This window comes from Telopea speciosissima, chromosome 2 (assembly GCF_018873765.1).
Source record: "Telopea speciosissima isolate NSW1024214 ecotype Mountain lineage chromosome 2, Tspe_v1, whole genome shotgun sequence".
Taxonomy (NCBI): domain Eukaryota; kingdom Viridiplantae; phylum Streptophyta; class Magnoliopsida; order Proteales; family Proteaceae; genus Telopea; species Telopea speciosissima.
Genome location: NC_057917.1, coordinates 55492827 through 55505131, shown reverse-complemented (window position 1 = coordinate 55505131; position 12305 = coordinate 55492827). Strand labels below are relative to the sequence as shown.

Genomic DNA, 12305 nt, shown 5'->3' with positions numbered 1-12305 from the left:
TAAGGATAGAGATAATGTACAAACTCAAACTCTAGTGGGCTGAGTTTTCATTCATCCATGGTGAAGGAGGAATCCCCCAACCACTGCCATCGGTCCCATTGATTGGACCAAGGAAAAATATTTGACCCTGTACAATAAGAAGTAGGAATTTTGGATAGCACAAGTCCAATCACAAGGTCAAATCATAAGTGATTAAGGGATTCTTCATTTTCCATAGTTGAAGGAAAACTTTCTCTGATTTTAATACACAGACGAAGCCAAAGAACAGAAAGAGGAATGAAGCAAGCCCAAAGAAATCCCTCTGAATTCATGCAACAATGAGGATGATGAATTCATCTTTCAATTTGTGTCAGTAATGTCTTTCTTCAGTTTAAGTTCTCCTGATTTATTTCTGTTGAAAAGCTTCTCAACAACTTCATCCCAGTTAGTTCCTCCACCACTGGACTTTGATCTGCTGCTTGAGGGGTTTATCCCCTGATCATGTGGTGCTACCATATCTGAATCTCCAATGGGCTGCTCTTCTGGTACCACAGCATTAGGCATGTTCAAGCTGACAGCTCTTTCTAATGCGTCCTTGTGCTCTTTCTCAATTGTTTTTAACCTCTCAAGTTTCTGCACTGTTGGAGCTGTTGTCATGGTTTCGGCACTGCTCATCCTCATTCTCTGAGAATTAAATGGAGCATAAGAGCTGGTTTTAGTGAAGCTCAACAAAAGAAATCCGAGTATGGAGGATGGACTCGGAGACAATTTAGCCATTTTTCCTTCTCATGAGTCATGATACATAATGCAACAAAAATTAATTTTTATCAAAGGGAAAAAAAATATTAAATAAAGGAAATAACCAGGCTCCGTTTAGTTGCAAGGGAAATTAAAGGGAAGGTAAATGAATTTTTTCAAACCTAAAAAATAAACTTTTATAATCATTACTCAATATGATTGTCAGTAATTCCAAATCATTCCATATTTGGTTATTACATTTCACTTGAAAAGTAAAATTAAAATCACATCTAAAAAGTATCAGTACTAAATATAAAAAGAAGTTTGAGTAGTTTATACAATTTGGAGCCTGAATAACAATACCCAGGGGAAACGAGAGCAGGCTTGAGCAAACATCTTAAGTGCCTCTTTACATTTAGAAATGCTAAAGGAATAACCTTGAAAGTGGTCCCCAAAGGACCTCCATTGTTTTGGAATTAAGGGCAACCAAAAGAAGCCTTAGAGCTACCCAAAGATTGCCTTGATTCTAAAACAAGGCAGGTCTTTCAAGTGACGGTCCCTTTAGCATCACTTTTAGAATGTATTACAAATATATACTCACAGGTGAAATGGACACCAAAGTTTATAATGACAAGTTCTGGTGGCCAGTCTCAAGCTGAACATCAAATTCAGGATTGTATGGAATTACAGGTTATGGATTACAAATTTAATATTTTTTAATTCAAAATTTATACATCTTTTATTTTGGTAAACAGTCATAAACATAGTGAGGCAACGTGTCACAAACATGAAAAAAATGTAGATCAGAAGTCTAGCCTTGACTATCCATTTCTCAAGTAAAATTTGCTTAAATATGGGTGTCAGCAATAAATCAGTGAAAGATTTCCTTTGCAGCCACAATTCTCAGGTCTTTATCTAGAACTCTGGAATTAATACTTACCCCTCCAACCCCCCCCCCCCCAACCCCCAACAACACACAAACAAAAAAAAAAAAAAATCAGTGAAAGATTTCCTTTGCAGCCACAATTCTCAGGTCTTTATCTATGACTTTATGACCCTCCCCAAACTACTACTTCTATTTTGGTTGAGACCACATACTTTGATCATTAGTTGCAAAGAAATGATGAGAAATTTTTTATACGATTGAGATGTTGGGGGTTACAGTGATAATCTCTCACATTAGTTTGTTTAGGTCCTTGGTATCTTCATATGCTTAAAAAGCTCTATCTGTCTAATGTTCTCTTAAGGTTTTGGGTTGTACCTTCCAATATGGCATAAGAGTCCAGTCTTTTTGTTGTCTATCCATGTATTGAGCTAGGTAAGATGAAGTCACACATGATGGAGAGTGTTGAGATATTGAGAGTTATAGAATTATAGTCTCACATCGGTTTATTTGTTTAGGTCCTTGGTATAGTCATATACTTGAGGAGCTCTTCCCACCTAACGCCTTAACAATTTGAGTTGGCATTGGACCCTCCAACATATACAAACGTCTTTTTGCCAAGTAGGCTTGGTCCGGTTATAAACACAAATCCCCCCCTCTCTCTCTGTCCATAGTGTGTGCGTGAGTTTGTGAGAAAGAAAAAAAAAAAGTGGAAGGAGATGGAGCAGAAAATCATATATAAGACGAGAAATTATAGAACTATTATTTAATTTAATTAGTTGTTTGGATAGCTCCAACTCAATAACAAATTTTGGGATGTAATATGTGATGATGTTATGTGTATGGTTCATACCTTCTTCACTTCCCTTACATTGCCTCCTGGATGTAACCATACTCTTATATGCATGATTCCCAAAAAGATAATGCTACATCTGCTTCTGAGTTTAGACTTATACGTCTTTGTAATGTCTCTTATAAGATTATTGCAAAAATCATGGCCAGTGGACTTAAAGGTCTTCTCTCTTCTATAATTTCACCATTTTAGGCAGCTTTCCTAACTGGAAGACAAATTGCATGTGCACTGATAATATTACCATTGCCCAGGAAATATTTCACTACCTTAATCGAAAAAAGGGAAAAATTGGGTTTGTGGCCATTAAAATTGATATGGCCAAAGCATATGACAAAGTGGAATGGTCTCTTATTTGCAATCTTTTTAAATACTTGGGTTTCAATGACACTTGGGTATCTCTTATCCATATCCTTATCACATCCACATCTTTTTCTTTCAAACTTGAGGCTGGGAAGTTCTTTTGGTTTCTTAAACCAGCTAGAGGGCTTAGACAAGGGTGTCTTCTGGGCCCTTACCTTTTTCTTATTGCAATGAAGGTTCTCTCTAGACTCCTCATAGTCTACAGAGACTTAGGGATGTTCAAGGGTATTAAAATTGCCCGAGAGGCTCTAGAAATAACCCACCTTCTCTTTGCAGATGACACATTTGTTTTCTGCAGGGCAAATGAAGAGGACATTCTTGCTATTAAGTCTATCCTTGACCATTTCTCTGATCTTTCAAGTTTAGAAATCAAATACTCCAAGAGTGAAATTTTCTTTAGCAAGAATGTGGATATCTCACATAGAAGGAAAATTTGCTCTTTCCTTTGAATCTCGAAAATGTCACTTGGTTCGGCCTATTTGGGCACCAAGCTTTGTCATTCCCGATCAAAAATAGAAGACCTAGATTATATTGTGAGAAGGGTAAGTTATAAACTATCCCACTTCGAAGTCGAACTTTTTATCATTTGTTGGTAGGAGGATTTTAATTCAATCTGTCTTGGCCTCTGTTCCATCATACCTAATGTCATGTTTTTTGTTCCCTAAAAAAATCTGTAAATCACTTGATTCTATTTGTCTTTGATTCTGGAATGGTGACTTTGGGACCAATAATAAACTCCATCTAATTGGATGAGACAAAATTTGTACCCCAATCCTCTTTGATGGATTAGGCCTTTGAAGGTCTATGACTCGCAATAAAACTCTAATTTTAAAGTTGGGATGGCAACTCTTAACTGAGGAGACATCCATGTGGGCCAGAAATTTCAGGGCCAAATATTTTCCAAGAACTTCCTTGTTTGACCCAAAAGTTCTTTCAAAAAGAAGGTCATGGACTTGGAACAACATTGTCTCACTGTTACCAGTTCTAAAAAAAGTTATATGGGTCAAGATTGGTAAGGGAGACAGAGTACACTGCTGGTTTGATCCATGGATCCCCTCGATCCCAGGATACTCAATCCCACCAGAAATTAAACCTACTCATACTATACATAGGGTCAAGGATTTAATTTCTAATAATGGTTGGAATATTGCACTGCTCAACAATGTCTTACTCTCTGTGTTTATTGATGAGAAACTAAAGATCAATCTCACAAATTCTGATGATCAATGGAGTTGCTCCCTATCTAGTAATGGGTTGTTTACTACTCAGCAGGCTGCAAAGTTCATTACGACGACTGCACAATCTAGCCCCAATCTCTCAAAATGGTGGCGATTTTTCAGGAAAATTAATATTCATCCGAAATTTAAAATATTCTTTTGGTGTGTCTTAAATGCAGGATTGCCTGTCAAAGCGACTCTCTCGAAATGGATGGTGATCGAACCTACATGTGTTTTATGTGGTTCTTGTGATGAATCCATTTGACATCTTGTTCTATCATATGATTGGACTAAGCATATCTGGGCAACAGGTCCTCTCAGATTTTGAACAAAGCTTCACTCCAACCCTACAATGGCACAACTATGTGCTTCTCTTTTTCATTCCATGGTCTTAGATAAACAATCTTTTATTTATTTATTTTCATTTTTTATTATTACTTGCTATTATGTATGGCATGTAAGGAACAAGATGGTTAAAGGATTAGAGATGGCTGATCCTCATTTGGTAATTCGGTCTGTAAATAAGTTGCTATCGGATTTAAATATTTACCCCCAACCCTAGCATCCGCTACAACTGCATCTCCCTTACTTATACCCCACCCCAATTTGATGACTTATGTTTCTAACCATGAATTCCAATTCTTTGTTTTAATATGCGGAGACATATATGACCCTCAACTAAGATTAATCGGTTGGGCTTTCTGCATTTACTAGTTGGACAGGGTTTTTAACATCTGCAGGTTACCTTACAACAAAAGATAAGATGGAAGCAGAATTATTCGGGCTCTTGCAGGGGTGGAAACATGCTGAAAAACCAAGGATCAAACTCAAAGGAATTTGATGCAGTAGTAGAGAGCTCAACAATCTTCTACACCCTTCTAACAACATGCACATACCATGGAATATAGTTAAGCCTTTTCTTGAGTTAGCTGACCTAACTAATAACTTTACTAATATTAGTTTTGCCTGCAGTACTGATGATAAATTTTATAACAAGGTTAGTTTTCTTGCTTCTAAGGCAATAATAGACAGTTGTAAATTGTAATACTTCTCTACAAGACTACAATGTAAATTCCTTTCTCTCTCTATATAAGAACATTTTACTTTATTTCATAAAGACCAAAAAAAAAAAAAACTCTCAATTAAACAAGATTAACTAATACAACAACTTTTTACCATTAAAAAAAAAAAAAAACTAATACAACTTCCATGTATGTTCTCTACTCTTGTTCTCTCCCCTAGTTAGGCTGGATTACCACAAGGCACACGATGACCAGCAAAAACAAAGAAATAGATTAAGTTTAGTATCCCAAGCAGTGCAATGATATAATAATAGTAATCAAGCCTGTTGATGTTGAGATCATGACCACCTAGCCAAGCTTCCCCTCCATTCCTCTTAGTTAAATAAGAAATGGTGTTGACAACAAAAGTACTTATATAGCTTGCAAAAGCCAAACTCAGGAAGAAAATAGAACCTGCAATGGTTCTCATACTCTGAGGCAATTGCATAGTTAAGAATTCCATGATTGCAATAGCCATGAAAGCTTCAGTTAAGCCCGATAACATGAACTGCGGCACGAGCCATGCGAAGGACATGGATGCAGCATAAGAATGATCCTTTAATGCCTTATTGCGTCTTTGCCGTTCAATAGTCCCTGCAACTACCATACAAAGTATAGACATTATAATACCAATTACCATTCTTGTACGCATAGATAACCTTACTTCCTTCTTAGCCAATTTGCTTGCAGAGGGAATAATTACTCGCTCATAGATAATTATCCATAAAGATAGAGTGACCATTGGACCAATACCCATTAAACCTGGTGGAACCTCAAAGCTGTGTGTGATGTGTCTATCCATTTGTAATGCTTGAAGAACTCCAAAAGTGCCTTGTTGGTCCATGACAGTAAAGCAAGTGATCCCTGCCAACCAAACAGGTATTACTCTTATAATGCACTTCAAGTGTTCGACCTGTTGCACACTACATAGTTTCCAACCATTCCTTGCTACACCTTCATTGTCTAACTCAGCTGGGTCAGTGATCACTGCAGCCTTGTCAAGGCACACTAGCCCATCAGTGTGAGGGAGTTTAGTAACAAGTGGTTCAGCTTCCATAACCTGAGGATCATAAAGTTCATGTTCTTCGACTTGCTTCGATGTAAGATTTCGTTTCCGAATTGAAGCCACAGCAACCTTAATGAGATCAGTGAAGACACTTCCTTGTGGTTTCATGTAATAGTAAATTGAGGTACCAAGTAAGAAGACAAAGATAGAGACTGCAAGGCAAACAGTTGGAATGGCTAGACCCACAACCCAACTGATATTGGTTTGGACATAAACAACTATGGTGAAAGCAATGAAGAGAGCAATGGTGAAGGACAAGTAATACCAATCAAAGAAACTTTCTACATCTCTTTTTCCTTTCTCTGTTCTGAGATCGAATTGATCAACACCAAAAGCAATGTTGCAGGGTCTAATACCACCAGCACCTATGGCGAGTAACCCAAGAGCTGTGAAGAGGACACCGAGCTGCCATTTTTGAGGTTGTACGCAATCAGTTCCTTTATAGCAGGTGGGTGGTCTTAGTTGAGGTACAGCTGCAGTTAAGGTCATCACTCCCATACCCTGTTCAAATTGAAAAAGCCAATAAGCTTTTGAGAGAGAGAGAGAGAGAGAGATTAGCCAGTTTAAGAAAACGCACCAGCAGAGAAGCGAAGGATCCCAAGAGAAGAGTACCAAACCTCCCCAAATAAGCATCGGAAATGAAAGCGCCGAGCAAAGGTGAGAAGTTAGAGGACCCAAACCAAATGGTGACCACATTCACCAATAAAATCCCATCCAAGTGGTATTTGGTCCTCAGGTACACCGTTATATTAGCTATTATACTCATCGAAGCCAATTTCTCGAACGTCTCATTCCCTACACACCCATCCAATCACATGAAGCAGATCAGAGTTAATTTAAGTCTCTCTTAATTGTCTGCTCGCAATTGCAGAAGAAATGGAGAGAGAGAAATACCCAAATAGTGGGAAAGAAATTTGAAGATTGAGAAGATTTTGTATTACCGATGATGTAAGGCATGGATTTCCATCCTCCGGCTTTTCTTTGGGAATGGGGAGAAAGAGGGATGGAGAGTCCTTGCTCCATGGTCTTCTGCTCTCCTTCTGACGCTTCCATCCTCAACTCCCTCTGCTTCTCTTGCTATTATTGTCAAACCTCTCTCTGTCTCTCTCTCTCGTCTCTTCTTTGCCTTAAAAAAAGGAAAGAAGGAGAATTCTTCTTTTGGAAGCTGTTGCAACTTACAAAACTGAAATTTCCTTAAGAATACAGCGCGCTTCTTCATTAGTCCACATTTTCTCTTAGCTGGATCAACCTCCATCTTTGAACCTCCTCAAATTAGAAAATCCAGAATAACTAACATGTCTTGGAAAAACTGTCTGGATGGATGTTAAGTTGATGGTTGGTAAATAGAGTTGTGTTTCCCTATTTTGCCGAAGAGAAGAGAGAATCAGATAAGTTTGACTCAATAGAGGAAGTCATGCCTCGTTCTCTGGAAGAGAAATTATAGGTAATAAGATAATCTTGGTAATTCATTCTTTTCCTGTTTTTTTTTAGATAAAGAATGTATTCCTCTGCCACATAAATAGCTAACTATGAGCGGGATTCCTTTACAGTTACAATCCTACACGATTTTTTTTTTTTTTGGGGTAATGGAGAAATTTACTGATAGGGGGAGTGTGTACAAGCAGCAGCTTCAGAAATACAAAGTAAAGTTCATGAAGCTACTGAGTGGATAATAGTCAGTCCATCATACACAAGTGATAGGGCCTTCCTAGCCAGGACATCAGCAACACCCCGTGGAATACATAAAAAAGAACAAGAACCAAAGGATTGAGAAAGCCTTCTCATATCTGAGACCAAGGCTGCACGACCAATATGAGGGAGTTTACTGTGGCTTTGAATATACTCCACCGCCTCTTTGCTATCAGTCTCGATACAGATTTGAGAGTAGGTCGACGCAATGGCCATTGTGAGTGCAAGCCGAATGGCAAGAAGCTCTAAAAATCAAACCCAATCCACCTTTTGATTTCCCTTGCTGCAGTGCTACAATCACAGTTAAGGACTCCACTGCTGTACTACAGTGCCGCTCCTTGACTGATTTGAGTTGCCCACAGAAGTTGGGTGTGTCTTTGCAGAATTACACTCAATAAAAGCCTTTTCAGCTACAGTAATTACCTCCATAGGGGACCATATCTTCCCATTGAAAACGACCTCATTGCGTGCTCGCCACAGGTACCAACACAGAAATGAGACTCCAGACAAAGCCTCCCGCACCTTCCTCTTGTCAACTCGAAGAAGAGAGTCCCAGCTACAAAGCCAATCAGTAAATTTTGGAACCAGATTTGTTGAAGGAGAATACTGTAAGGCACTGCCATGCCACACGGCCCTTGCAAATGGGCAGTCCAGCATAAGGTGATCGGCAATCTCCATCTCTGCTTCGCAATGGATACAAGAAGGATCTATAGGCATATGTCGAGTAAACATACCAGCTCCCGTGGCAACTCCATTATTGCAGATCTTCCACATGAAAGTCCTTATTTTTGGAAGAGTCCTGATAGACCAAATCCGGTTCCAGGTGGAAGCATTGTTCCCACTGATGTGTTTTTGAAGAAGTAGCCCCTGCACGTTCCTCCTCTTCTTCTTTCTTTGACAACAAGTAGTATGCCGATTTGACAGTGAAAACTCCAGTTTTTGCTGGTCCCCAGATTAGTTTATCCTCCTCTTCAAACAGGCTAAGTGAGATCTTTAAGATTGCCTCAATGTCACAAGGCTGAAATAATCTGTGGAGTAAAAACCCTTTCCAACATCGCCTAATTGGATCTATAAGATTAGAAACGTGAACAAATTCACAATCAAATATCCAACCAAATGTCCACACTTTTGCCATCACCAATTTTCCACATCAATTCTTCTAATAGCACATCCCTTCCCTCCAAGACTCCTCCATCCCCACGATGGTTGATTACCTAGTCTCGCTTGTAAAAAATTTGAGTGGGGAAAATAAATGGACTTAATAAAACGAGCCCAAGAAGAATCTGGTGAGGACCATAGCCACCATGCCGCTTTTGCAAGAAGAGATTGATTTTGCCTCCTTGTATCTATAAACCCCAGATTTTCCTACGACTTTGGCCTACATAGTCTCTTCCAAGATATCCTATGGGTCTTCCGAACATCACTAGCACCACCCCCAATAGAAATTGTTGATGCCCTCTTTATCACATCATGGAAAGAAACTGGCAACTTAAAATGTGACCCTGCATAATTTGACATTGGAGATACTACTGACTTTAATAAGACCTCCTTTCCTGCATGAGAGAGTAAGGTCCCTTCCACCCTTGTAGTTTGTTTATAGTCCTTTCTTTCACCTCCTCAAACATAGCCTTTTTTGAAGAACCAAAAACAGCTGGTAGTCCCAAGTACTTTGATGACCCATTAGCATACTGCATTTTTAGAACTCTTGATAACCATCTTTGGAATTTGATGTGTGTATTAGGACTAAAAGTGAGGCATGACTTTTGCAGGTTTATTGCCTGGCCCGTTGCTCTACAATAAAGATCTAGGCTATCTTTCAAAGAATTTATCTCCTGCAAGTTGACCTTGGAAAATAACAAACAGTTGTCAGCGAATAAAAGGTGTGCAATGGCCTCTCCTCTTTGCCGCACCCTGATTCCATGTAGGGAACCCGCTTGTTCAACCCGCCAAATAGTTGAAGTTAGGGCCTTTGAACAGAGAATAAAAATTGCAGGGGAGATGGGATCACCCTGCCTTATACCCCTAGAAGGGGAGATAGAGCCCTTTATATAACCATTTCCTCACACGATCCACCCAAAACTGACAAAAACCCAGTTTTAACAACATTCCTTCCACAAATTTCCATTCTAACCTATCATATGCTTTTTACATATTCAATTTAAGGGCTGGGAAATTTGTTTTACCTCTCTTCTATTTTTTTTTATATAATGGAACATTTCAGTGCCACAAAAACATTATTAGAGATGAGGCGATTCGGTATAAAAGCCGATTGGTTTGGGCCAATAATCTGATCCAAAACACCATGCAAACAATCCACCACCAGCTTTATAACGATTTTAAAAAGAATATTACGTAGGCTGATAGGGAGGAATTGGTCCGCAGTTTCAGGTACACTCACTTTTGGAATGAGGCAAATATAAGTTCGGTTGAACTCTTTTGGGATATGACCAGTCCTGAAGAAATCAATTACAAGAGAGAAAATGTCATCTTTAACCAGACTCCAATACCTCTGATAGAAGACAGGGGGTATGCCATCAAGACCTGCCGACTTCAACGGAGCCATTGCGAACAACGCCTTCTGGACTTCTTCCATTGTTGGTTCTATGCAAAGGCCAGCATTAACATCTTCCGTCGCCATTGGCAGTACCGAATCTAAAACCGATTGCAGTGCATCATCATGGACCGGTTCAGAAGTAAATAAGGCTTGAAAATGATCGCAAAGAATGTTGGAAAGCTCTGACTCCGTGGTAGACCAACGACCCGAAGGATGTTTCAATTTAATAATCCTGTTGCGGTGTCTCCTTTGTAAAGTAGATACATGGAAAAAAATGAGGTATTCATGTCACCTCGTCGCAGCCAATGCAACCTTGACTTTTGCTTCCACATCTCCTCCTCTTTGCGTAGCTCATCCTCTAGTAGTTTTTGGGTATCGTTTTCTTCTTGCTGTGAAAAAAGGGATTTCGGTAGACCTTGTATGTGTTCCTGCTTGGCCTTCAAGGTCCTAATGTTCTCTTGAACATTACCAAAAACTTCAATATTCCACCTCTTGAACACATTTTTACACCTCTGTGTTTTCCATAAAATTCGATGAGCAGCAGAGCTAGTAGCATTTACAGACCAAGCATGAGTCGCAGTTCTATGGCACTCCTCGTGAAGCAGCCACATACACTCGAATCGAACTTAAAGGGTCTTTGTCCACAATCATACACGATTATCACAACTATCCACTTACATCATCCTTCAATTCCCAATTATAACTATGGCCATTTATTGAGGGCACGCAACATGTTTTGAGGGCACATAGTAAGGTTGTAAATGAATCGAATTCGGTTGGATGGTGGCATTATCATATTTGTATCCGAATATTTAGACGGATTCAGATAATATCCTATTAGTTTTCGGACAGATTTGGATCATTGAAGGGATAATTTCTTAGATCCACTAAATTACAAGATAAGTAGATTTTAAATTTGTGTTACATTCATTATTATTAATTTTGAAAAGATTTACTTAATCCCCATAGTTAGTTATTGGGCATACCATAGTGAACTTCCGAAAACACCCCAACCTCACCTTTCGTTTTTTCCCCCAAAACCTCACTTCTGATTATAACTGTCATAATTGCTAAGTTGGAGTCTCACATTAATATCGTGTTTCACAAATCTACATAATCCAAATCACCTAGAATATTCTAAGGTGTATTGATCGGTTATAACTAATGAAAACACCCCAACCTCAATTCTTGTTTATAACCAATGAAAATCTTTTCTAAGGTGTATTGGATCAGTTTCGGAATTACGTAGAATATTTTAAGGTGTATTGGATCAGTTTCAGAATCACCTAGAATGGTGAATCAAGCTGAATTGAACGCATTTGCCCCCTTGTTTTAATAAAAATTTTGTTGGGCGGAGTTTCCCTCCACCCACGATGAATGGGATCCCATTCACCGTGGGACAGGAGAGGATGGGAGAAGGCATCACGAGGGTCTTTTGGAAAAATATTAAAACCCTATTGGGGTTTGTGGACCCTAGGATGATGGGTGAACCGTCTTCTATGGGTGGAGGAAAAACTTTGTATTCTTTTGTTATCTTTGGCTATATCAATGGATCTGTACCGGATTGGGATCATCTCGGCCGATACCGAATTCACTAATCCGACACCAATAATACCAACCCTGTGTGACACACATTTTCCAACAATGAATGTAAGACAAATTTTCTTATCCGTAGTAGATTGAAATCTAATAGGAAACTTCTCCAATTTTTATCCCTAACATGTAGAAGATTGAGATCTAATAAGAAATTTTTCCAAGGGAAAATGTCATCCGCCTCCCCTCTAAGTTTGCCTAATATCAATCCAATACCCAAGTTCTGAAAAATATCTACCCCCTCCCTCCCCTACTTTATAAAGATTATATCAATCGTATCCTAACCGTTAAAAATGACTATTAACTGATGAC

The 12305-nt window shown here is 38.9% G+C and overlaps 1 protein-coding gene across 1 annotated transcript; it reads right to left on the bottom strand.

Annotated features, from left to right (window-relative positions):
- Positions 1-5272: 5272 nt before the first annotated feature.
- On the bottom strand, positions 5273-7207 carry LOC122650886 (protein NRT1/ PTR FAMILY 2.8). Its single transcript, XM_043844251.1, has 3 exons — positions 7099-7207; positions 6735-6952; positions 5273-6658 (listed from the first exon to the last, which is right to left on the bottom strand). The coding sequence occupies exons 1-3, from the start codon at positions 7178-7180 to the stop codon at positions 5273-5275; spliced, it is 1686 nt and encodes a 561-aa protein (XP_043700186.1). The 5' UTR covers positions 7181-7207.
- Positions 7208-12305: the final 5098 nt, after the last annotated feature.

Excerpts from the sequence above, each read along its gene's own strand:
- LOC122650886 (XM_043844251.1), bottom strand. The coding sequence starts at position 7,180 with ATGGAGCAAGGACTCTCCATCCCTCTTTCTCCCCATTCCCAAAGAAAA. Across the intron at positions 6,953-7,098 it reads ATCCATGCCTTACATCATCG|GGAATGAGACGTTCGAGAAA; the intron begins GTAATACAAAAT and ends ATGGGTGTGTAG. Across the intron at positions 6,659-6,734 it reads GATCCTTCGCTTCTCTGCTG|GGTATGGGAGTGATGACCTT; the intron begins GTGCGTTTTCTT and ends CAATTTGAACAG.